The 27,739-nt window shown below is 39.6% G+C and overlaps 1 protein-coding gene across 2 annotated transcripts in view; it reads right to left on the reverse strand.

The window, feature by feature from the left end:
- Positions 1–27,739, reverse strand: part of CRYBG3 (crystallin beta-gamma domain containing 3) — a 150,031-nt gene that overhangs the window by 84,611 nt on the left and 37,681 nt on the right. For both annotated transcript variants that reach the window (XM_061628033.1, XM_061628034.1), the window contains exons 4-6: positions 7,499–12,461; positions 1,859–1,906; positions 1,154–1,263 (exon numbers count right to left, since the gene is read on the reverse strand). In XM_061628033.1, the coding sequence (XP_061484017.1) occupies positions 1,154–1,263; positions 1,859–1,906; positions 7,499–12,461 (5,121 nt within the window). The remainder of the gene's footprint in view (positions 1–1,153; positions 1,264–1,858; positions 1,907–7,498; positions 12,462–27,739) is intronic.

The following is a 27,739-nucleotide window of genomic DNA, read 5'->3' on the forward strand; positions in this document are numbered from 1 at the left end:
TCTTGCTTAGAAAACATACATAACTGTCACATATGGAAACCCTATCTAAAATGTAATTTCTCTTTACTTTGCTCATTATATGTAACCTTGTGCTCTGGGAACCACTATGTGTGATATTCTCACACACCCAACATCACTGTGCCATTTGAATATGCCAGACATGCCAGCAGTCATCACAGAGAACACCTTCGGAGGACTCCCTCATCTTGGAGAAGAACTTCTGCCACCAAGGACTCAAACAGTGGCTGAAATCGGCAGGAGATGACTGGCCCAGGTTACTGGCCTCACACAAGGAGAGACCGGCTTCGCCCCCGTCTCCCTTTCTTGATATTCATTCATTGGACTTTGACCTTGTCCTGCCACCTACCTTTCCTAAAATGACTTGCATACCTTATTATGTGCTGTTTACTAAAAACGTCTGCATGCATCTGACTTGTACGGGAATGGTATATGCTACTTCATTCCCTGTACATTGATCTGTAATCAAACATTCTCTAACAAAAAGATTAATCTGTTCTTATCTGTCTAATATCTGATATGCCTTCTATCCGAGAATAATAATATGAAGGATTTTAATATAAAGGATTTTGGGAACTGGGAAATAAAAAAACTCACAACAAAAAGTCATTTCCAAATATATTTGCATACTACAAATGTCATGGCTTATTCCAAGTCTTGTCCCTAACTTAGCATATATTTGCCACTTCCTCTTCTTTGCAATAGAAATTTAACAGCGATGTTTTAAAATTCCAGACAAATATACCTCTTTTTTCTTTTTCAAAAACTGAACATTCCTTTCAACTAGGGAACTTATGGCCCTCCATATATTGCTGGATTATAACTGTGACCATCCCTGACTATTGGCATGTGGCTGGAATCCAACAACATCTTGACACCTACAGGTTCCCCATCCTTGCCTTAAATGATAACCTTGTATTTTCATTTTTTATCATATTCACAAAATTGCAAATATTCAAATGTTCATTAAAATATTAATTTCAACATATGACCAAAAATGACTACAATTAAATATGTATATATGTTGTTACTTTTCCATGCTTCAACAACTCCTAACAAAGTATCTTTATTTCAGTCAGATTTGTAAATAACAGCCACTTACAGGGGCTTTATCTATAAAGTACATGTTCCTTACCATCCTCTAACAACTCTGATCAATGCTTCTTTTGAAAACACCCAGGCTGTAGCATCTACCACATCTTGGTAAATTTCATTTGTGTTGCCATGAACATCACAAATAACCATCTGAAATAACATGTGATGGCATTAATGAAACATTAGCAAATTCAGTTTCTATTTTTCTTATCTGAATTATAGAATCTTTTATATACATATTCTGCTTATCAAAGCTTTAAGATCTTTCTCATGTTTACTTCATGGGACTTGCTCTGAAGTATATAGGACTGCAGCCTAAACCAAAACAAATTCAAAGGTGTCAACAGACTATTTACAGGCGTGTAACATCACTGGTAATGGGGCAAAATCAGTGTAAATTGGAATACAATTTGCCTTTTAAATTAACTAATCAACATTTTGATGAGCTGTTTGCATAGCAGCCAACCATCTTAATGACATCCCAGGAAAACACAGAACCTGTCTGTCTATCTTCCATTGCTTCACTTAAATGTTTTTCATTTTCTGAAAATGTGTATGGCAAAATATTCAGTACTTCATATTAACATAAATTTATGTATAACGTATATATTTTAAAGTCTGTTTTTATGATGTTTTAGAGTGTTTTTAGTGCTTTGGTTTGCCACCCTCGTCTCCTACTGGGAGGAAGAGCAGGATATAAATATAATAAATAAACAAACATATACAATGAAAAGTTCACACTCACTTTTCCTGGTCTTGGATTGCATTTGAGTCTTTCCCTGTCAACAGGACACTGAAATTAAAATGAGGAGAAAATAATTATTTCAATGCTATAATGAACCAAAAAATAGGTATTTTAAGCAGTATGTCTTTAAAGCAGCGGTAGCTAAACTTGTGGCCTTCAGACACTGTTGGGACTACAATGGTGTATGATAATTGTGGGCCAGTCACCAATATCCCGTTTTTGGGGAAGGTGGTGAAAAGGATTGTGGTGGAGCTACTGCAAGTATTCCTGGATGACACTAAGGATAGAAACACACTCACAGTTTTGCAGGTTCCAGTCTCTCTCCACCTTTTCTGAAAATGGGGGCACACGATGCTAGTCAAACCCCATTCCTTTTTACTGTAAAACCTGGTGGGATCAATGTATGTGTGTGTGTGTTTAAAATTCAGCTTTAAAGAGATTTCTCAGTTGATCAGCAGATCAACTCATTCCCCATCCAGGTGTGGCTAGTGGAAACACTTTGCTATAGGTGACTAGTGTGTTCACAACCTAATTATCTGGAACCATTTAAATTGGTTTCAGGCCTGGTTTCGGAACTTAATCACCCTTGGCTGTCCTGATATAGAGTGACAGGGGAAGTGTGACCCTACTACTCCTACTCAATCTCTCAGCATCTTTTGATGCCACTGACCAATCCTTCTGGATGGACTGTTCAGGATGGATATCAAGGCACAATATTACATTGGTTCTGTTCTTACCTGTGTGGTTGAGCTCAAACAGTAGGATTGGGGAGTGCCTGTGCTATGGCACTTGCACTATGGGGTTCTGCATGAGAACTATTTTGTTCTCAATGCTATTTAACACCTACATCAGACTTCCCAACCTTTGGGTCCCCGGATGTTTCTAGACTACAATTCCCATCATTTCTGACCATTGGCCATGCCAGCTGGGACTAATGGGAGTTTAGTCCAACAACATCTGAGGACTCAAAGTTTAGGAAAGGCTGATCTATATGAAGCCATTGAGAACAGTTATTAGAAGTTTTGGAGCATGGTGTCACCACTACGCAGATGACACTTAGTTCTACAGGTGGGCTCTGCTTATACGGCAGGGTCCGTTCTGGACCCCCGCCGTAAAGCAGAAATCGCCGTAAAGTGGAACCCCATTGAGTATAATGGGGCACATCACGCAAAAATGACACAAAAATGCCGCAAAATCAGCTTTAAAACGGGGAATGAAAGCCGCCGCATTAGCAGAACGCCGGGAAGCGAAGCGCCAGGAAGCAGGGCCCTACTGTATTTCTCCATAGCATCTTAATTAGATGTGGCAATACTACCCCTGGACTGGTGCCTGAATGTAGTGATGGCCTCGATGAGGCCAATAAACAGAGTTTGAATCTTTGGAAAAGGAAGGCTCTGTGGGTAGGTGGCTCCTGTATCTGGAAGATAGGCCAATTGCCTATTCTGGATGGGGTTGCAGTCCCTCTGAAGGAGCAGGTATTCCTGGACACATCTTTGTATTCCCAGATACATCCTTGTCATTACAGGCCTAATTGTCCTCTGTGGCTAGGAGTGCCTTTCACCAGATTTGTCTAGTACAACAGCCAGAGCCATATTTGGGTCAGGATAGCCTGGCCACTATAGTCCATGCATTCATAATCTTGAGACTGGATTACTGCAATGTGATCTATGTGGGGCTGCCCTTGGGCCTGGTCTGGAAGCTCCAGCTAGTGCAGAATGCAGCAGCTAGATTGCTGAAGGGGACAGATGGTCAATACCATATGGCACCTCTGTTAAAACATCTGCATTGGCTGCCCATTTGCTACATGGCCAGATTCAAGGTTTGTGTATTAGCATACAAAGCCCTGAACAACTTGAGTCCGGGATACCTTAAGGACTGCCTGAACTCTTATATCCCAGCTTGATTGCTAAGAGGAGCGCTGGTAGCTGGGCTTCTGAAACACAAGGGACAACTGGCTTCAGCTAGAAGTCTGGCATGTAGAGTCGCCGGTCCCATGCTGTGGAACACTCTTCCAGCAGAAGTTTAGTAGGCATCCCTGCTGATAACTTTCCTGAAGATCATTTTATGCTAACAGACCTATTCAGTTCTTTAATTTTTTAAGCTAGTCATTTTTATGATTATTCACTAATAGGCAAAAAAAACCTTGAGGTTTAAGAATGTACCTATAGCCCACAGATATTTCTATCAAACTTGAAAAAGCAGGGAAATTGGGCAGCTATAGTGAATGCACCAGGGGAGCAGGAGACTTGACCTCCTCTCTGAGATATTGTACTGCTGCCCTACAAAGTTGTCAAAATGCAAACACCATTTGGGTTGGTCTTTCACAGTCCAATCCACTTCCTGTGTAGCTTGGCAGAATTTGGTGACATGCCTCTGAGCATATGGTGAGTGGTGGCAATACCTGCCATCTCCAAAGATGCAGAATGACATTTTTGTATGTTTGTTGGTGTTCTTCTTACTTTGCTTCATTCCTGTGTTACTATTTCTACAGAGAATCTAATAGAGAAAATGTTATTTCTCTCATTATTCATTCTAGAAACCTGTGTCAAACTTATTTTTATTAATTTCAAAGCCTTTTTATTGGTCAGTGTCATATGATGGTGAAGACAGATTTTTGTGTTTCAAATTGGAGGTTATGTTCTATTTCTATTTTGGGTGCATTAACAGTTGAATCGGAAACTGCAGTTTGATGTAGAATCAGACTGATTACAATATGTTGCTACTTCAGGAATGACTCTAGCTGTTGAAAAAAACAAACTTGGTCTGATCATTTACATGCTTATTGAGTTCAATGGGATTTACTCCTATGTAATCATGGCTAGAATAGGTAAAACTGACCATGGGGGAGGACCAGGGGGAGGGGAGAGGGACAGAGAAAGGGAGGGGAGAGGGGAGGGGATTGGGGGAGGTGCAAAGGAAGGGAAAGGCAGGTTTGATCAGTTGCATGCTTATTGAATTCAATGGTATTTACTTCCATGCAATCATGCTTAAGATAGGTAAAACTGACGAAGGGGAGGAGGAGGGGAGGATCAGAGGGGGAGGGGAGGGGCAAGAGGGAGGGGATAGGAAGGAGGAGAAGGGAGGGTGGGCTTGACCAGTTGCATACTTTTTGAGTTCAGTGGGATTAATTTCTGTGCAATCATGTTTGAAAATGGAAATGGACTGCCTTCAAGTCGACCCCAACTTACGGCAACCCTATGAATAGGGTTTTCATGGTAAACGGTATTCAGAGGTGGTTTTACCATTGCCTTCCTCTGAGGCTGAGAGGCAGTGACTGGCCCAAGGTCACCCAGTGACCTTCATGGCTGTGTGGGGATTCGAACCCCAGTCTCCCAAGTCATAGTCCAACACTGACCCAGGGGAGGGGCAGGGAGGAGATTGGGCGGGTGGGTGGGCACTGGGCAGAGGGGAAGCTCCTTTCCTTTCCAAAAGGAAAACATTGTGAACAGTATCATTGCTTTTCAGTGTTTCCCCCACCTTTTTATTCTACAGCAGGCAGATGTAGCCTGCCACCCAAATTTAAACTAAAGCTGTCCCTGGCCACATCTACACCAGGCCTTTATTTCACTTTGGACAGTCATGGCTTCTCCCAAAGAATCCTGGGAAGCGTAGTTAGTGAAGGGTTCTGAGAGTTGCTAGGAGGTGCCCTGTTCCCCTCACAGACCTTCAATCTGAGTCGCTGACAGTTAAACCAGTCTGGCCACTGGAGCTCTCTCAGTGGAATAGGAATATTCTCTCAGCATCCTTCACAAACTACACTTCCCAGGATTCTTTGGGGGAAGCCATGACTGTCTCAAGTGAAATCAAAGTCTGGTGTGGATGTGGCCCCCTGATTAGTCAAGCCAAGCAGCTGGGAGTCTGGCTTTTAGAATGCTGACAGTTGGTTCTTACTGAGCATGTCCGACCCTATCATAGGGTTCCAGCCAAAATTTCTTAAATTAATTAAAAATCAGCCAGGCATTTTTTTAACTTTTAAACTGCAGAAGATGAAAGTCAGAGCATGGGGCAAGGTCAGGATTACAGGTACTCTGTGAACATGGCTGATTTTTAATCAATTTCAACAGATTATGAGAACTCCGAGAAAACAGTCCAAAAGGCATCTGAGTTTTTTTCTCTCTCTTTAGACTTTGAACTCTCAATTCTTTCTGACTGTTTTGTGCATCACCATGAAAATTGAGAGGGTTGTTAAGCAAGCACTTCTGAGTTCAGGACTATAAGTTTTGTAAGGTTTTGTTTTGAAATGATCTTATGGGAAGCATCAGAATGGCATGGGGGTATTTTCAATTTAACATTGCGGAATGTGAAAAATCCACACTGGCTATAGTATACAGCCACTCTCATGGCTGTATAATTTTGTATTGTTTTATGGTATCTTATGTTTTATTGTACCTGTATACGTTGCTGCATACTGCCTTGATATTTTATATGAGTGGGCAGTTTATACATAGTTTTATAAATAAACTAGCAACATCCCTGATCATAGGCCATATTGGCTGGGGCTGATGGAAAGGGATCCCACACTATCTGCAGGGCACCACATTGGCTACCTTGCTTTAGGGCAATGTTTCTCAAACTGTGGCTCTCAGGGGAAAGAGCACCTCGGTGGATGAAGGGCAATTATTTTTTCATTTCCTATGTCATGTCCACACTGGATCATTGACAAGGAAGTGTGCAATCGAAATTTCCTGAATATTTTAGGTATTAAGAAAATGTGTAGATAGTTAAGTATATCCAAGTGAATATCTTCTCAAAACTATAACGTTTATTATGACTGAGATCTTTTAACATTCACTATTAAATATTAATATTTTTCAATAGTGGTGAAGATCAGTACCAATAAGCTAGCCTGGAAAATGTATTAAAAGTGTTTTAAACACAAGATTGGTATATTAAATAAAAACCAGATGTGGAAGCTTTAAGCACAGAGACAGATGGTGCCCAAAGAGAGAATGAACTTTGAGACATCATTATAAACAGTCGTAAGGGTGTTTAGAGCTAATGCTGATGAAATGTCATTAGGTTTATTATTCTTGCCAGAAGGACCTGCATGGCTGTTTATAGTAATACAAAGCATTCTCCTCAAATTATTCAGCAGATGTAGAGTCCTCATTGTCTTTGGAGTAGTACACATGAAACTGTGAACACACATGCCCATGTATTCTTACCCTTATTAAGATTCATACATGAAATTTCCTTCCACCACCCAGTGTGCTGGGGGAAAATGGCAAGAAATAGATGAGTGTTCTTTACTTTTCTGCTAAGTGAAATACATCTCCTTTCATTTCACCTGTATAGTGTACTGAAATTCCTTGCACACTGGGTGAAGTGGAAGAATGTAAGTGCCCATATTGTATCTGTAGACTGAACACAACATGATCACATTTTTCCCATAGACAATAGTGCAGGTCTATAGGAAATCAAACATCAAATATTGGTGTTATTCTTATTCCTTCACTTCAATTATTAAGCTATTACAATCTCAACAATAAATGTGTTAGTAAAAAACGAAAACCAAAATATCTGACATAGTTAAGACTAAACACATCCACACAAATGCATGTATTAGGTTGTGTATTGATATGTTATGCTATACATTCAACAGTGTCATTACAAATATAAAATTAATGAAAAGCACCTTACCACTTGAAAAGTTGCCAGTTTTTGCAAACCACTACTTTCAGGCTGTTGATCCTTTGGCCCCAAAATGCTTCTAAATCTGGTTCCCTTCTCACTTGAGTAACTTCTTGAACTCTGGAAGCATTCATAGTACATACTCTTTGAAAAAGAATTTATGTCAGCGTTAGGTTTTTGTAAAAGCTGAGCTGAATGCATTGAATTAAGAGATAAGGTCTCTTCTGTGCTAAGTGCTTCCTTAGAAAGAGAATGCAAGTGTCTCCTCTCATGAATGTTTTCTGAGATTGCTGTATATAAGCTGTTTGGTCTCTGACTAGAAATATATGCTTCTTTTTCATCCTCTAGTTTGTTTTCTTCACAAATATTCTCTTCCTCTTCTTCATTATACTGATTACTAGATTTTAACCGTTCAGACACTGATTGAAGAAGTGATAAGACTGACAAGGGTTGGTTGTCTCTTGATTTTTCAATCGGATGACCTTCTGGTGAGACGTCAGTAGACAGCAAGTCCTCTTGGGAACTGTCATCTTCATATATAGGAGACAAAGAGAAGGGGTAAACCTTGTATCGCTTTGCTTCCGCTGTTATGAATGATTCTGAACAAGCCTCATCTAACATCTTGCTTAATTGGTTGCTTTGTTCACAAGGATGGACAAACTCAAGTTTGCCTTTTGCTGTATTACACATTGTAAGATCTTGACTATTATCCAGGAATTGGTCAGGAAGGAATGATAAGGGATGCTCTGGTTCTTCTGTTGAAAAGAAGTAACTTTCATCTTGAAGAGCACCTTCATACAAAATGGTGAAGGAAGAGTTGCCTTCCCACTCTTCTGGTGGTGAAGAAGCAAAAATCTTTGGGGATTTCTCTCCATTTCCATGATCATAATCAACATCTAGATAATATTCCTTGAGCACATTAGCCATAGTTAAACCTGTCTCAATTACTATTTCTTCCTTACAGGAAAAATCTGACTTCAAGCCAATCTTTGCTGAGCTGTTCACTACGGATGATTCAGATACACTGAATTGGGTACCCAATCTATTATCATACTGTGCCGCTGTGTAAGCTTTCTTCATTTTGCCATAGTCCTTTTCACTGTCTATTTCATAATATTTTTCATACAGTTCCTCTCTTACAACCCTCACAGAGTCACCCTCTTTAAAAATGTATTCAGGAAGATCCTTCACTGCATTATTTCTACGTGAACCTAAAGGGTCAGATTCATCTTTAGATTTTCCAGAAAGTGAGGTGTATGTATCAACATTTGAAGTAGAAGGTAGCAGGGTCTCTGGCACAAATGGGCATGGTGGCAATTGCTCTTCAGCCATTACAGTATCTCCATTTATTGCATATAAGGAATACTCAGATTTATTGTCAGCTGTCCAGTTATTAGTTTTGTCACCAGAAACTGTCTTGTACATAGCACAATTGGCATCTTTACTGTTATTGCTATTATCTATTTCTGCAGGGCTGGATTCTAGTGTAGCTGTGGGATCAGACCAGTCATCTTCATTTTTTTGGCATGAACACACCTTACTTGGTATCAGGTCTCCATTTGTTACCTCGTTGTCTTCTTTAATATTAATATACAAAGGTGCTGAGGAACTCGCTACCTTACCCTCATTGATCATATTGCATACTGAAGCTGCATATACTGGACTTAAATTTAAGGGTTCAATTATTTTCGGAAGTTTAGCTGCTAATTCAGTGTCAGTAGTAAGCCTCCTTGATGCTTCAGTGTTAGACAGGGCTGTATTTTGAAGAATGCCCTTGCTCAGATGCTGCTCATGCTGATTATATGTCACTTTTTGTATGGCTGCACTAATAACATCATCAACTATTTCTTTTGCTTTTAGTGCTATTGAGCTATGTAGGTCAACTTTATCAATAATGTCCAATGGTATTTTTTCATCTTTAATATTTGTGCCAAGTGTGTTGTTCCCTTTAACTTCTGAAAGCTTTCTGATACAACTCTCATTAAAATGTTTTTTTGATGATTTCCTTGACTGTATTTCTTTTGATTCTGACAGCATTTTTCTAGTTTTCTGATCTTTTTGAAGGCTAGGCCCTAACAAATTGTCCTTAATGTCATTAGTCTGACAGACATCAGCAGCTGGCTTTGATCTTATTTCTTCTATGGCTAAATGCAGAACTGCATCAACTATTTCATCAGCCTTTTTAAACAAAACAGTTAAGTCTTTGGATTTAATTTGTACTTGCTTTCCTGTTGCAACATCTTTCACTGGTTCTTTGGAAAACTGGCTGCTTGATTTTGTAAACAAAGTTGTAATTGCTTGATCATCCATTTCAACAGGATTTTCTGAAGTAGCAGCTGCAAGATAGTGAAGATGTAATTGACCTGAAGGAGTTCTGTGCACCTCTTTGCTCTGCTGTGTATTGAAAGACATTCCTAATACTATCTTCACAGGTTCTATATCTTCCACATCATAGGCAGCAGAAGACAAAAATGGGACTGGGGAAGTAGTTTCCAAAGTTGCTTCAGAGGGTGGAGTATTTGATTTATGTTCAGGTGAAACCTTGCCCTTTATCTGTTCAGAACCAATAGGAATAAAATGAATTTTGTCTAGGACAAAATCTGTTGTTTCACAGGTAGGAGAACTAAATTTTGCAATGTCTTTAAAGCAAGTAGTAGAAGAAGCAGATTTGCAAGTATATACATTTTCAAATGTAAAAACAGAAAGATCCTCTTTTACCAGGTGACAGCAAGAATCTATCAAACAAGATCCAGACATATCCTTCATTTCTTCAGAGCATGGTAAAATCTCACTTCTAACAACAGCAATTTCCAGAGTGTCAGATGTAACTTTAGTTTCAGAAATGTTTTCAGATTCCAGAAAGGCATCAGGAATGTGATCTGCATACCCAGATTCAGCAGCAAGAAGGTTCCCAGGTCCATAGACCTCTGACTTTGAGATAACACGGCTATTTTCACATATAGAGACAGAACAACATATTTTACCAAAGTTAGTCCCTGCAGAATCAATTACAGCTGGAGATCTCACAGACTGATTAGGTCTTTCCTGTTTATCAGCTAAAGAACATGAAGACTCCAACAAACTCTGATTTTCAGAATTAAACACAGGTTTAGACATAGTGTCCAAAAGGATTTTGTTATCTTCAAAGATTGAAGAGTTACTGATCAATGCAGGTAGTGGAGAAGAAACTGATGAAGAACTGTTTTCTTCTGGTTCTGTAATAAGAGGAGAGCCCTTGGGTAAGCGCATGTCTTTTGAAGAAGATACAGGAGATAGACCAATTGTGATGCCCTCTTCAGTTTCAAAAGCAGGAAAAGACATTTCCACGTCAGTATGATTTCTTATGTCATCGACTAATGGGTTGTTTTTTTGTGCAGATATCACAACTTCTGTTGTTTTAAGAAGTGATGGAATAGGTTTGTCCATAGCTACAGATCCTGTGTTGTTTCTAAGCCTTGAGTTCTCTAATTCAAGGGACTTTGTTTTGTCTTCAAGGAGAGGAAGAAAAACATCTAAACTGGTTGATGTTTCACTCTCAGTTCTCTTGGCAAGATGATGGCAGCTGTCAAATTTAGTTTCAAGGATAAGAGGGGTCTCATCCATAGGCACCACAGCCACCTCAGTGCTGGCATCACCTGTTTCTAAGGGAGTATATGCCACACTAGAATCTATATTTTCATATTCAACAGCTGACAAAGATGTATTGGCATGATTTATCTCTGTTGCATTAAGAAAAACATCTGTCATTCCAACACTGTCAGACTTTGCCACAGGCATATAAAAATTCTCTGTGGTAAAATTATTAGCTCCATTCTCAGAAATCATGGAGAAATTATGATTGTTTTGTATAACTGTAAGTATCACTGACTCAGTGGCTTCTTCACTCTTTAGACCACCTTTGCCAAGCATATCTGCATCTTGAACAGTTTCTGGGGATTGGGCTGAAACAGATAGATCAACTCCTACCGATTTATTAGCTTTATTGCTTTTTGTATCCTGCAAAAGTGACAATTCTTCTCCAGCTTTTTGTTCATGGAGAGGCAAGTGTCCATTTGTTGAAATGGTTTGCAGGCTTTGCTCCGTCTGTTGAGTCACATTTTTGTGTGAATCTTCATATTCATTTTCTACCCTGCTAACTGTCTGTCCAGTGCCCATAATGCTTTTCAAATACAATGTCTGGTTCTCTGATTTTAATTTGAGCTGATCCACAGTCCAGCTATTAAAAGGACATTTATTTTCTAGCAATTGTTGTTCATCATCAGTTAAGTCTACTTTAGGATGAGATAAAAATTCATTTTGCATTGTATCTTTTGTTCCTGTGTTAGAAAAAGCACAAAAATGCATTCCTTTGTGAAAACCAACAGTGGTAGCATTGTTTGACTGAATGTGCATTTGTATTTCCCCTAACACCTCCTCTCCCTTTTCAACCAATCTGCTATTTTCTGAACTCATACTAACAGGATCTATATTCTGGCAACTGGAGCTGGCATCCTTTTGCAACAGTGTTGGCTCCAACAGAAGATTCCTATTAAGTTCTGGTGTGTTGGAAACAAATGCACATTTCATAGAAACTAGTTCTTCAATACAAGGTTTGATGGTTTCCATTTCTGTCAACAAGGTAATCTTGTTGTTCAGTTCCTTGTGCTCACTACTACCCTGGACATCCTGAGCATTTCCCTCAGAATCCACTTCTGCCAAAAATATGTTTACTTGTGAATCCCTTTTGTAATCTTTAGTCTCAGATTCTGAACTATTTTTTAATGAGAATCCTGTTTTTGTTGCAGTAGTTTCTGAGTTTGGAAGTGTTACAGTACAATTTTCTTTGTTTTTGACTGCAGAATTATTAGTACTGGTTGAGGTTTGTTTTTCTTGCTCCAGTTCCGCTTGCTTTTTAAGCAATTGCTTAATCCTTGCAGAGCCTCGATACGTTGCATAAGTAACTGCAGGTGCCTCCAGCTCACATTCTGCTTTTCTGGAACAAAAGAAATAACATTACTGGCAGATTAGCAAAATATTCTAGGCACAGTCAGCATAGAAACTGCAATTTTAGATAGGCAGAGAGAAATTAGTACAATAGGTATTGGTCTTTTTTATTTCAAAAATCTAAATTAGTGAATGTTACTTAAAAGAACCTAAGAAGAATCCTGCTACATCAGACCAAACTCTTGTCACGGCCAGCATTCCATTTTCACAGTGGCCGACCAGATGCTTACAGGAAGCCTAGAAGCAGGACATGAGTGCAATATCTCTCCCGTGATCCCTTGCAACAGGTATTCAGAGGCACACTGCCTCTGATACTGGAAAAAATAAAGTCATCATGATGAGTAGCTATTTCCCACCCCACCCACCACTAAAATACTCAAAAGTATATTGTACGGGTATGCTATTACACATGTAATTAGCGGAGATATTTTCAATAGTTATTTACTTAGGTGGCAATTCAATACACGTCTACTGAGAACTAAGCTCCATTGGGTTCAGTGGGACTTACTCTAAGGTAAGTTTGTATTGTATTGCAGCCTTACTAACCATAGTACCATTGATGAGACCTTCTGGGTTATTGTATCCAAGCCCCTGCCGGAAACAGGAATGCTATGTAAAACTATCTGTCAAATAATTATGCAGCATAGCTCCCATAAAGGAATTCCTGGATGTGGTTTTGCAGAAGAAATTAATTCACTTTATATACCTTAGATTGTTTTATTTTATACAATGATGTACAAAATCCTCAAAAGTACCATTCTTAAAACAACAACAAAACAACAACAACAATGTATCCATACTACCCTAATTATTTATGTCAAAGCTGGGGGACCTGTTGTCCTTTAGATATTGTTAGATTAAATTTCCATTGCCCCTGACTACTGGCCATACTGGATGGGGCTGATGGGAGCAGAGTCCCAACAACATTTGTTGGACTATGACCAGGCTATGGTCTGAAGGCACATAAGGCCAGCTCCCTGCTGAAGCTAAGCAGGGTCAGGTCTGCTCAGTGCCTGGATGGGAGAGCACCTGGGAACCATATGTAAGCCGCCTTGGGTTTCAGTCATGAAAAGCAAGGTGGGGTATAAATGTAATAAATAAATAAATAATAACAAATAAATAACAAATAATAAACATTTGGAGGGCCTAATGTTCTCCACTTGACTCATGTAATGGTTTAATATAATGGGCATTTTGGAGCTAAGCAGAGTGCTTGGACTGGTCAAATGCTAGATATATGTTGAGTACACATATATTTATGATCCACTTATATTTTTAATTAGAAGGATATGTTGATTGTGCATCTGCAAATTTGGATTCTTTCCTGGAGGGTGGTGACAAGGGAGAAGGCCTTTTCGGTTGTGGCTCCCCATCTATGGAGTATACTCCCCAGAGAGGTCCGCCTGGCACCTTCACTGACATCTTTTGGATGCCAGGTACAGATGTACCTTTTTTCCCAGGCATTTGATAAACTGAGATTATGTCGTCTGTTTTTAATATACTGCCAAAGCTTCCTGTGGTGGCACGAGATGTTGTTGTTATATTGTTTTGTTTTTATACAGTAGGGCCCCGCTTTACAGTGATTCGCTAACACAGCGATTCGCTAATATAGTAGTCTCAATTAGACGCAATTAGACTAAAGCCCCACTCATACGGCGCTTGTTCCGCTTTTAAGGCGGTTTTCAGGCATTGCGCGCCATTCTATTCAATGAGTTCTATTTTACAGCGGTTTTCGCTTTACAGCGGGGGTCCAGAATGTAACCCGCTGTATGAGTGGGGCCCTACTGTAGTATGATCTTTGTTTTTAACATTGTTACAAGTTCTTGGAGACCTTTGGGTGACAAGCAACTAATAAATCTAAGTAATAATAATAGTCTTTCCTTTACCACTGATTAAAAATGTTATTTTGTTCATTTCACTGACGACTGATTCACACATGCATGTATGTCACTCAGCATCTTAGCACTCCAATGTACATGACTTCAGTTGCATGCAAAAACAGCATTGAAAGTATTGTCTGAGGTGATATGAAAGCCCTGTCTACTGTATTTAATCTTTTATGTTAATTTCACACATGCAAGCCATCAGTTAGTTACTCAGTGATGAACAACCATCTGCGAATTGAAATCCAGCTACGTGTGAAAGCTTTGTAAATTAAGGTGTAATTTGGTTGTGCTTGAAGCCATCAGATGGCCACTTCAGAACAGGTTCAGTTCTCATCATGAGCCCCATGTAATTCTGTGTTAGAATTGCTTAATATGTTTTTAATAATGTTTTTAACCCTTTAAAAAATTTTAAATGTTTTTAACGCTGTTTTGTTTTAATGTATTTTAAGATCTGTTTTTATGATGTTTTAAAGTGATTTTAGCGCTTTGTTTGCTGCCCTGGGCTCCTGCTGGGAGGAAGGGTGGGATACAAATTAAATAATAATAATAACAACAACAACGTTAGAAGTACCACATGAATCAGCTCTGTGAAGGCTACAGAGAAACTGGTGCTTTCCTGCTATGTATACTTGCCATCTGGATGTAATCTGTAGGGTTTATCTGTAGGGTTCAGTGTAATTTTATGCATGAATTAAATCTTTTAATCTCTCACTCTCAAGAAAAAAATGAATTTTATAAGATCAAATGTGTTTTGTAAGACCAAGGGTATCTGAAATAAATATGATAAATTCTCCTTGTGCATACAGTTTAAAAGCCCAGTTAATCCTAATGGGTGTTATCAAATGTAGCTGGGACAGATTATCTGTACATTATTCAGGTACCATTCTTAGTCTTCAGGGGAAAAGAAAGCAGATTATATATTCCAGCAGCTCCATCTGTCTACCTACTTCAGAGATGCTCAGTTAATAAGTCTTCTATGGCCAAGATTTTATCAGCCCTGTGAAGGGCTGTAACATTGATACTAAAAGGCTAACATTTGAAAATGATTAATATCCATAAAACTACATGATAAAAACAAGATATTAAGCCTTGTGCTTGTATTATTTGTTCCCAGAGCGATTTTTACATTAATGATTTAATTCATAACCAATATTCTATTATTATTTTAAGGTACATGAAAAATACATGCAACACTTTAACTTGAAAATTTTATTCAAGTCTTATTTTTCTCTCATTAGGGCACATCAACAGTGCTCAATGCATTTAAACTGAAATTGCTGAAATTCCTAGAAGCTAATTTCTTTGTCAGCATTCAGACAAGATCAAAACAATAGCAAACCAAGTTACTTATACTAGTTTTATTACTCTGCTCTTCTTACATCGAGGTACAGAGAAATATTCATGCTGATTTACTCTTTTGCTTAATCACAAATGCTAGATAAACCAGCAGATATACCAGAAAGGAAATGGTAGCCTTCTAGTGAAAACATAACACTGCAATAATAAACAATTGTTATTAGTTTACAGAAATATGCCTGTCTGAATGGGACTGGAAGGATTGGAGGAGGTGAACAATCCACAGGAAATAAGGACTGCCTCCCTCCTTTCCATTTCCAGTAGCAGCTGCTGCTGAAAGGGTAAGGAACAGAGAGGGTGTATGTGGATAGGATGGAACGTAGCTTATGTTCTCAAAAAAAGAAAAAAGAAACGTATTACATTCTTTACATACTGGAAATGTTGATATCACCCCCACACCCCACAAAGTATCACATAAATTTAATCAGCTCTACACTCTTGTAATATATATTCTCTATTTTTGACTGTTCTGAGCTACCCAGAAGGGAACTACACAATTTAAAATTCAGATTGACAAATTCTATTTGGTTGTGAGTAGCAAGGTATCTGGGATATATGGCAAGGGAGAAGCAAAGACTAGGATAACCTGTGAGGATGAGCATCTAGCACAGTTTACAGTCAAAGCCATACCATGGTAGCCCTAGATGATGCAGTCAACGCTATTACATGGGATAGAAAATCCTGATCATGAAAAAAACTCTGGCCACATTGTCTGACTTAGATGTTCACAACAGTACAAGTATGCACCATTTTTGCATATTTCATAGCACCTTACATAGTTAAAGGCATAGTTAAATTAATGACAGACCTACAGAAACAACCTCTAAAACTACAAATTGACAGACTCTCTGTCAATTATATAGTACATAGCCCAGGAGATTATGTGCACAAAATAAATCACTTGAACCCCTCTTTAAGGATGCGTAAGTTGTATACAGCTGGCTATGAAGAACAAATGAGAGCAATCAGACATGAGAAATGGCTTGTGCAGGTGAAAGCTTTTGATTTTCATTGTGCAAAGCATTTGCCTGAGTAAAATAGCTCTTCCATGTGTGAAAACCTGTTTCCACATGCAGAACAAATTTCCCTGGATCATGGCCTATTCTTATGAAATACAGTCATACAGATGTTCATTTTTGTAGGTAAAAGCATGTCCAACACTTGACTTTAAGGCTCCAATCCAACCCAACATTCACATAGGCTTTTAAAAAAAGCCAATATCCTGCCAATCGCTGCTGTTTGGTGGAGATGGAGATGCAGGGGAAAGAGACTGTCTCACATTTCTCCCCCAGATCAGCTGCTTGGAGATTTTGGTTTTTCAGTAAGGGCTCTGCATGCATAGCTTTTGGTGTTGGATCAGGGAAGAGAACATGCACACATTCCCATTTGTTCATGCACTCTCTTATTCAACAAGGAACATGCAGGGAGAAGACATATAAAGCTCTTAACTGGATCAAGGTACATATGCATGAAATGTTGACACAGAAAATTCTATTTTGTAAAGGTCTGAGGTTCAGTTAATGAGTTTTATATATTGTAAGAGAAGGCCATTGTGTCTTTTTCAGATGAATGATAGTCTTGTTATAAAGCACCAAAAACTTACTAAGCAGTTGTACACAGATTGTAAACCTGCAGGCAGGGACTGTCTTGTTTTTAATCTATAAGACATGACACAAAAGGAAAAGGGGATGGGAAAGGTAGATGAAAACAAGCAAACCTAGGCACTAATTTTTAGATTTTTATAGTTTTTATAATAACCAGCTTGAATAGAAACACTTCAGGGTGAACAGGAGCTAAATGAGTCAATGGAGTGGGCCCTGCTGTCCCATCTCTCCTCCTGCAGCAGCCAGATGGACTGGCTGTTGATAGACAACAGCTGCAGGAGAAGCCACATCAAGATTTACTTTGGGGTAACCTGATCAGTGGGAGTATGAATAACATTATACAAGATTGTTTTGTGGCTGATGTCTAAATGCCATCATTAAGGAACAACACCAGATCTTGGTTAAGTAGACTTCTAAACGTAATTGCAGAAAAGAAGCACAAAGTACAAAACCTGAACTTGTTATCTCATACCAGTCCACTTTCTGTGCTGATATAGTACCCATATACATAAAACCTAGTCCAATTGGCACAAGAATTCCTGACCAAAATCAACCAAACAAGTGAGAAGTACACAAGATCAATAATAAAAAAAATTAATTTTATTATTGTACAAGTATGTGCAAGATTTTTTAATTTCTCACCTGGTTTATCAATTAGTACTTTCTGAAAGTAGCTTTGGCTGCTACTGTATGTTCAGGGAATAGGAAGTATGATTGGCTCACACTTCCTGTTCCCTATACTTTGTAATTACAGGAAGTGGAAGACAATCATACTTTCTGTTCCCTTGCTTTTTGGGGGGTAATGTTTCAAGTGAACTCATGTATATTTCTGGCAGCAACATGCTCAAAACTGTCCTTATACTGGTAGTACAAACACATTGCACCACAGGGCATGAGAGGAACAGATAACACAAGTTCCACCTCAAACATTACATATTTATTCAAATATTACATAAATTACAAAATAGGGTACAAGTCCTGATCCCTGCAACATATAACACGAAGCTCCTCTAAGAATGGAGCTATTACAAGATCAATGCTATGTTTAGCATTATTTAAATACTTTAAAAAGTTATATATTTTTTCACAAAAGTATTTATATACCCCCTCTTGCAAAACATGTGGACAACATACACATCTTTAAAAGCAATACAAAACAATCATTAAAATTTTCCATTTATAATACTTAAAATCATTTGACCAGAAACTTGTTTTTTGTATCTCAACTTGTGATAAAATATACCTAATTCTTCAAACTTTCAGATAATTAACCAGCACTAAACTTTGCCTGGTGGTAACCCATCATGTGTACACATCTTCTAAGAATTATAATACAAGAAGTGTTCCCCAAAACACAAAAGCTACTATCCAGTTGTTCAAGCAATAAGCCACTGTACTAACAATGCCTAATAAAAAGTGTCAAACATTTGTCAGGGATGACTGCTTCTGTGAATCAACCAGCTGGGTTGGCTTCAGGGAAATTGTGGCCAACTTCATTTGTCCCTTGCAAATTTGCTGCAGATTGAACTCATGAGTTCTACCTTCCTTGGCTCAAGGCCTGGAAAATCAAGTCTTCTCCAACAGCATGTTCTCCTACAGGCTGCAAAATTAACCTCAGATTGTACAGGTTACACAGAAGTTGGATTTTATAGTTCCGTTGAAAAAATACTGCTGCAAGGGCATAGGTGTTAGACAACAGAATATCTAAATTGTAACACAAAAACTGCAACATTTGTGCAAGATTATCCTTCTGTTCAGCTATTCATCCCTGGTGATATATAATTTAAACTGAATGTGAATATTTTAGCATTCACTTTTACTATAAGCATTATGTCAATACATTGGTAAAGACTAGTAAAATTACTATCTGTATTCATTTCAGTTGAGGCTTCAGCCTGGTTTTGGCATGGAAACTGCCTTGGTCGCCTTCTATGATGAAGAGACTCATGGGAGTGTGTCCCTGTTAATTCTCCTTGATCTTGCAGATATTCTTCTGAAGCGGATGTCTGAGTTGGGGGTGAGTGGCACTGCTTTGCAGTGGTTCCAGTCCTACTTGGATGATCGTTCTCAAAGAGTGGTGCTTGGGGATGCTATTCAGCCCAGTGGAACCTTTAATTTGGGGTTTCCACAGGGTTCATCTATCCCCCATGCTATTTAATATCTACATGAAACCGCTGAGTGAGGTCATCCAGAGTTTTGGAGTATATTGTCAGCAACATGCTGATGACACACAGCTTTATTTTTCCTTTACATCTCCCATGCATGTGCTAAATTGGTATCTTGCCTCAGTAATGGATTGGATGAGAGCCAGTAAACTGAAGCTTAATCCAGACAAGACTGAGGCACTATTAGTGGGTGGTTATTTAGACCAAATGGATGGGTTGTGGCCTGCTCTGGATGGGGTTACACTCCCCCTGAAGGAGCAGGTACAAAGCTTTTGGGTACTCCAGGATCCATTACTGTTACCTGTGGCTCAAGTGCCTTGGTGGTGCGAAGTGCCTTCCATCAACTTCAACTGGTAGACCAGCTGCACCACTATCTGGACAGAGATCACCTAACTTTGGTTGTTTATGCTCTGGTAACCTCTAGGTTAGACTACTGTAATAGGTTACACATGGGGCTGCCTTTGCAGATGGTTCAGAAACTCTAGCTAGTGCAGAATTCAGTGGCCAGATTGCTCACTGGGGTAAGTCAGTACCAATTCTGGCACGGCTGTACTGGCTATTAATTAGTTTCTGGGCTCAATTCAAAGTGCTGGTTTTGACCTATAATACCTTATGAAGCTCAGGACCTCAATATCTCAAAGACCACCTCTCCCTGTATGGATTGACCCAGATCCTGTGCTCATCATCAGCGGCCCTTCATCATCTGCCCCATCCACAGGAGGTTTGGAGGGTGGCAACATGAGAACGGGCCTTTTCAGTGGTGGCCCTCCAGCTGTGCTGGCACCTTCTTTATCCATCTTTAGGTGCCCAGCAAAGACCTGCCTTTCCACTCAGGCCTTTGGCAATTGAAGTGTGCCATCTAAATTTCTTTCGTTTGGGTTTTTATCTTGTATATTTGTGTTATATTGTATGTTTTAAAATCTGTTTTATATTGCATGTTTTTATGTTGTAAAATACATATATTGTATGTTGTATGTCACCTAGAGATTTTTGAGTAGGAAGTGACCAACAAATGAAATAAATAAATAATGCAATCTATTACAAGCACCTATGCTCATAATACAATGCCATGAAAAAGTATTTGCCCCGATTTTCTGCGTTGTTGCATATTTTTGGCATTGAATGTTGTCAGATCTTGAACCAAAACCTAATATTAGAGAACAGGGAAGCTGAGTGAACAAACAACACAAAGTTTTGATACTTATTTCATTTATTTATTAAAGAAAGTTAGGCAACACCCAATGCCCGTGTGAAAAAGTAATTGCCACCCTTAGACTCAAAACCTGGTTACGCCACCTTTAGCAGCAAATAATTAATGCAACCCAATGAAAGGGATTATTAGGTCCAGAAGTTTGAATATCTCGGTAAACAATTAAGCCTACTTTGGGTCAGTCCTTCCCAATATAAATCTGCCTAACTTTGGCCCTTGCCATCAGATTTAAGTTGCCAGCACACAGGTTCCAAAGTCACATCATGCCATGATCAAAAGAAATTCCTGAACACCTCTGAAAAACAGTTGTTGATGCATATCAGTCTGGAAAGGGTTACAACGCCATTTCTAAGGCTCTGGGGCTCCACTGAACCACAGTCAGAGCCATATTGACCAAATGGAGGTGGTTTGGGACAGTGGTGAATCTTCCCAGGAGTGGCCATCCTGCCAAAATCCCTCCAAGAGCAAGGCGTAAAATCATCCAGGAAGTCACGAAGGACCCCAGAACAATATCCAGGGATTTGCAGGCCTCTCTTGCCTCAGCCAAGGTCACTGTTCATGATTCCACCATCAGAAAGACACTGTGCAAACATGGGATTCATGGCAAAGTAGCAAGATGGAAACCACTGCTCACTAAGAAGAACATGAATGCTCGTCTAGAGTTTTCCAAAAAGCACCTGGATGATCCTCAAGAGTTCTGGAACAATGTTCTATGGACAGATGAGTCGAAGATGGAACTTTTTGGGTGACATGGGCCCCATTATGTCTGGTGAAAAACAACCACTGCATTCCACATGAAGAACCTCATACCAACAGTCAAGCATGGTGATGGCAGAGTCATGGTTTGGGGATGCTTTGCCACATCAGGACCTGGACAACTTGCCATTATTGAATGAACCATGAATTTTGCTTTGTCTCAGAGAATTCTACAGGCAAATATCAGGCCATCTGTCTGTCAGCTGAAGCTGAAGCACGGCTGGGTGATGCAGCAAGGCAATGATCCAAAGCACACAAGCAAATCTACATCAGAATGGTTGAGGAACAAGAAATTTAAAGTTTTGAAATGGCCTAGTCAAAGTCCAGACATAAACCCCATTGAGATGTTGTGGCAGAACCTGAAAGGCGCAGTTCATGCTTGAAAACTCACAAATGTCATTAAGTTATAGCAGTTCTGCATGGAGGAGTGGGCCAAAAGTCCACCACAGCAGTGTGAGAGACTGATCAGGAACTACAGGAACCGTTTGGTTGCAGTTATTGCTGCTAAAGGTGGCGTAACCAGGTTTTGAGTCCAAGGGTGGCAATTACTTTTTTACATGGGGATTAATTTTCTTTAATAAATAAATGAAATAAGTATCAAAAGCTTGTGTTTTGTTCACTCAGGTTCCTTTTTCTCTAATATTAGGTTTTGGTTCAAGATCTGACAACATTCAGCGCCAAAAATATGCAACAACACAGAAAATCAGACGGGGCAAATATTTTTTCATGGCACTGTAGCTTGACTGTGGCTAGCTCTCAGATCACAGGTTTTCAGGCATTTTCCACAGTGATTCTTTCCAAGCATAGAAGCATAGTTGCATTAAGGATCCTAGAGAGCTGAAAAATAGGATACAAACTTAATAAACAAATAACACAAAAACATTGCCACCAAGGTCTTTTACCCTTCACCTAAGCCTAAAAAACCCAGCAAGAATATATGGCTTTGTTGCATTCTTTAAGATACCCAAACGTAGGGAACATGAAACAAAATTAACCACAAAATACAGAGCATCATAACCTAAACAACACTGTGTCTGCCCTCTTCTCTGGTATTCTTGCTAAAAACTGGAATGCAAGCTGGGATGCCAAGGGGATGCATTTACCTTCTCTAGCAACTTGCCCTCATGAGGGCCATCTAAAGTGATTAGACTTGGATCTTACTGAAAAGCTACAGCTACCATGCAAAGCAGTATAAGTGAAATCGGAGAACATGCTTGGTAGTGGCTCACATGCAGAAGGTCTCAGGTTCAATCCTTGGCATCTCAAGGTAGGGCTGGGAAAGATCCTGGAGAGCTACTGCCAGTCTGTGTAGATAATACTAAGCTAGATGGACAAACAGACTGACTCCGTATAAAGCAGCTTCTTAGGCTAAATGTTTTAAGATTTATAACATACAGTAAAGTTCCATCTTTACGGGAATTGCACCTCTTAACTTTAGTTTTGTGCCCCCAAAGATCACAGACACATTTACTGTAGTTCTCTTCCCCTCCTTCTCTGTCTCCACCCTGTTGTATCATTCCCCTTCCTGCTCTATTTTTCTCTCGCTCTCTCACACACATAAGAAAGCTTAGGCAATCTCTACTTTCTGTTTGCTAGAATGCAGTGAATTGATTTATTTACATATGCACAGCATTTCCTTCAATCACAACACCATATGAACTTTTAGAATAAATTAAAACTAACTTGAGCTATATAGTCATCAACATGGCATGAAAAACAGTCATAAATTCCACACTAATGCGGCATGTGAGGTTGCCAAACTAGTTTTCATACTTGGCAGTTGTATGCAATCAGTACTTGTGTTCCAAGAAGTTCAAATTATGAGAATTGTAGTTCCCTGATGTTTTAACTATACTATACAGGGTATGGCAGGATAGACATATTTTCAAGAGATGGACTAAATGGAATAACACTGATCTGATTTCACTAAAGTTATTCAAAACTAGACAAAGTTTTACTTATGAAAGCAAAACATTTTAGTCTAAGGGATACTTGGCTCAACAATACTACATGTGAGAAGGATTTTGGAAATGTTGTTGATCACAAACTGAATATGAGCCAACAGAGTGATGTGGTTGCAAAAAAGGCAAATGCTGTTTCAGACTGCATTAACAGAAGTACAATTTCCAAATTGTGTGACATACTAGTTTCCTTCTATTTGACACTGCTTAGGCTTCATCCTGAGCACTGCATCCAGTTCTGGACACTGCACTTTAAGAAGGATGCAGACAAATTGGAATAAATTCAGAGAAGGACAACAAGGATGATCAGAAGACTGGAAACAAAGCTCTAAGAGGAGACAATGAAAGAACTGGGTATGTTTAGCTTTGAGAAGACAGAGGGAAGATATGACAGCACTCTTCAAGTACTTGAAGAGTCAACCTGTTCAAGGGCACAGGAGGGCCAGGATCTCTTCTCGATCATCCCAGAGTGCAGGAATGATGGCTTCAAGTTACAGGAAGCCAGATTTTGACTGAACATAAAGAAAAACTTTCTGTTAGAGCAGTATGAAAATGGAACCAATTACCTTGGGAAAGGGTGGGCTCTCCAACACTAGAGGCCTTCAAGAGGCAGCTGGACAGCCATCTATCAGCTATGGTTTAAGTTGGATTTCTGCATTGAGCAGAGGATTGGAGTAGATGGCCTTAAAGGCCCCTTCCAACTCTATGATTCTATGGCAAGCGATTAGAGGATTCATAATATAGAACTCACAGTTTCCATGCTACTTTCTATCTGCCACAACAATAGTTTTCAAGAACTTTCTACATTTTAGGAACCCTTCTCACATCATCTGCCATAGGCCTCTTGCACACTACAGAAGATGCTAGAGCACATTCTAGGATGTACACTCTGTTCACGTTGAATCCTACACTCTGGCCTTTTTGGCCCTCAGCATCATTTGAAGCATATCCGAGAATGCAACAAATACTAATGTGCAGCTGTGTACTGGAGAAGATTTTTGGTGGTCGGCAAGCTGTCTTTCAGAGAAGCTTGTCTGCCATTACAAATTTTCTAATTTAGAACCCCTAATAAGTTTCTAAGGAACTCCAGGGTTCCCCAGATAGAAACCAATGTGCTACAGCATAAACCCAATTAGACGTAACGTATTTGCCATAAAATATTGTGCAAGATTAAATAGACAAATTATATCTAAAGGTCACTACATTCTTCAGTGCTAAGTGATTGGAAGATTTAATTGATTGGATCAATCAGTACTCAACAGGGGAGGCAAATTTCATCTATTCCCCCCTTCTCCAGCAGCCCCCTATGCTACTTCCACACTGTCTGGGAGAGCCCTCCAAGTTTCCAGAGTAAATTTTTGTGGGGCACAAGAGGAACTGGTGAAAACTGCCACTTTTATATCTGGAAACCTACACTGGATCCAAACCCTTTCCACGAACAGAAGAGTTCAACTAGATTCAGCCCAGTGTTCTTGTCCTGGAGATAAACAAGCCAGATCATGACTGTGGTATGGGGGGAGAGGAGGGTTGCCATATTGCCTGGTTAGCTGGGTTTACCCAGATTCTAGCCATGCTACCCTGGGCCCACTTAGCCTGATAGTTGGCCCGGATCCCTAGATTTCATTAAAAAAAAAGGCAAGTCTCTAGCCCTTGTGGATCCAGAGATACAGGCAAAATGTGGAGGCAGTTTTCTGCTCATTTTGCAAGAAATCAGCCTGTTCCTGCCTTCCATTGTTCTTTGCCAATGGGGGATACCACAGCTGCCCTGGGATAATCTAGAATTTTAGTCTGCCTGCCTGATGCATATGTAGAAAACTGCACATGCTCATTTGATCAACACATGGAGCTCCACCCCTTCTCCATAGACTTTCTAGTTGAGTCAGCAAGCAGCAGCCTTCATCTCAATTGCCTTTGTGTCTCAGAGTATGTGTCTTAAGTGATGAATGCAATGGGAGGGTCTGTCTGCATCATGAAGAATGGGATAAAAGGGTTTGAATCCACCAAATGCTCCCTCCCCTGAACAAAACAAGATATGAAAGCAAGCCTCTCTGTAGAAAAGGCTGAGGTATTAGCATTTATTTTTTCGGCCCTGCCCCCACCCTGTTAATTGGTGCTTACTCCCAAGTAAAGTTGCGTTGGGATGCAGTTTCATTCATCCTGTTTCCTGGTAGATCTTCTGTTCAGCAATTCAGAAAAGGCTAAAAAGTATTTTTTTTAAAAAACATATCCTTCTTCAACATGACTGGCAAAGATCTCCCACCAAAGATCACCCTACTTCATTTCCTTCCCAGGGATGGATGGATGTGTGTGTGTGTATGCGTATGTGTATACACACACATTATGTGCAGTGGAGGATGCAACCTTTCCCGCCCTTAAGACTAATAGGAATGGAACAATCCACTCCAACTCACCAGCTTGGGAAGTTATTTGCTTACTATGTGGTATATTTTGCTCTTGGTGCTACATGTCTGCCCCCTAGCAGTGGCTGAAATCCCTTATTCCTAATGCAAACTATGGTGACAGATCGCAGCCATCATGGCTAGTAGCCTTATCCTCCATGAATTTGTCTAATCTTCTTTTAAAGCCATCCAAGTTGGTGACCAGCACTGCCTCTTGTGGTAACAAATTCAATAGTGCTGTGTGAAGAAGTACTTTCTTTTGACTATCCTGAATCTTCCAACATTCAGCTTCATTGAATGTCTATGAGTTCTAGTGTTATGAGAGGGAGAAAAACTTTCTACCCACATTTTCCATGCCATGCATAATTTTATATCCTTCTATCACGTTGCCTCTGACTTGCCTTTTCACTAAACTAAAAAACTCTAAATGCTACAACCTTTCTTCATAGGGGAGTCGCTCTATCCCCTTGATCATTCTGGTTGCCTTTTTCTGAACCTTTTCCAACTCTACAATATCCTTTTTGAGGTGAGGCAAGCAGAACTATACGCAGTATTCCAAATGCAGCCACACCATAGATTTATACAACGCCCTTATGATATCAGCAGTTTTATTTTTAATACCTTTCCTAATGACTCCTAGCATGGAATTTGCCTTTCTCTCAGCTGCTGCACACCGGGTTGACATCTTCATCAAGCTATCCACTATGACCCCAAGGTCTCATTCCTGATCAGTCACTGCCAGTTCAGACTCCATGAGCGTATATGTGAAATTAAGCTTTTTTTGCTCCAATATTCATAACTTTAGACTTGTTTACATTGAATTTCATTTGCCATTTTACTACCCATGCACTCAGTTTGGAGAGGTCCTTTTAGAGCTCTTTGCAATCCCTTTTTGTTTTAAAAACACTGAATAATTTGGTATCATCAGCAAACCTGGCCACCTCATTGCTTACCTCTAACTCTAGATCATTTATCAAAAAGTTAAAAAGCATAGGTCCCAATACTGATCCTTGGGGAACTCTACTTTCTACGGCCCTCCATTGGGAGAACTGTTCATTTATTCCTATTCTCTGCTTCCTGCTACTTAACCAATTCCTGATCCACAAGGGGACCTCCTCTTATTCCATGACTGCCAAGCTTACTTAGTAGTCTTTGCTGAGGTATCTTGTTGAAACCTTTTTGAAAGTCTAAGTACACTGTGCCCACTGGACAACCTCTATCTATATGCTTGTTGATCCGTTCAAAGAATTTGAATTAAGTTAGTGATACAGGACCTTTCGTTGCAGAAGCCATGCTGGCTCTGCTTCAGCAAGGCTTGCTCTTCTATATGCTTGGTTAATTTGTCTTTAATACTACTTTCTACTACTTTTCCCGGGACAGATGTTAAGACAACCTGCCTATAATTTTTGGGATTCCCCCTGGATCCCTTTTTAAAGATTGGTGTTACATTGGCCACTTTCCAGTCCTCAGGAATGGAGGTGGATCTGAAGGACAAGTTACATATTTTTGTTAGCAGATCAGAAATTTCACATTTGAGTTCTTTAAGAACTCTCGGGTGGATGCCATCTGGACCCAGCAATTTGTCAGTTTTTATTTTGTCTATTAAGCCTAGAACTTTATCTCTCATCACCTCTACTCGCCTCAGTTCCTCAGACTCCCTTACTGTAAATGTTACTTTAGGTTTACAGATCTGCCCTATATCCTCTACTGTGAAGACAGATGCAAAAAATTCATTTAGCTTCTCTGCAATCTCCTTATCCTGACGTAGCACCTTATCATCCAACAGTCTAATCACTTCTCTAGGCAGTCTCCTGCTTTGAATGTATTTAATTTTTTCTGTTAGTGTTTATGTTCTTAGCAGTGTGCTCCTCAGATTCTTTTTAGCATCCCTTGTCTTCTTGCATTTGTTTTGCCAGAGTTTGTACTCCTT

The sequence above is a fragment of the Rhineura floridana genome, chromosome 5 (genome assembly GCF_030035675.1).
Source record: "Rhineura floridana isolate rRhiFlo1 chromosome 5, rRhiFlo1.hap2, whole genome shotgun sequence".
Taxonomy (NCBI): Eukaryota; Metazoa; Chordata; class Lepidosauria; order Squamata; family Rhineuridae; genus Rhineura; species Rhineura floridana.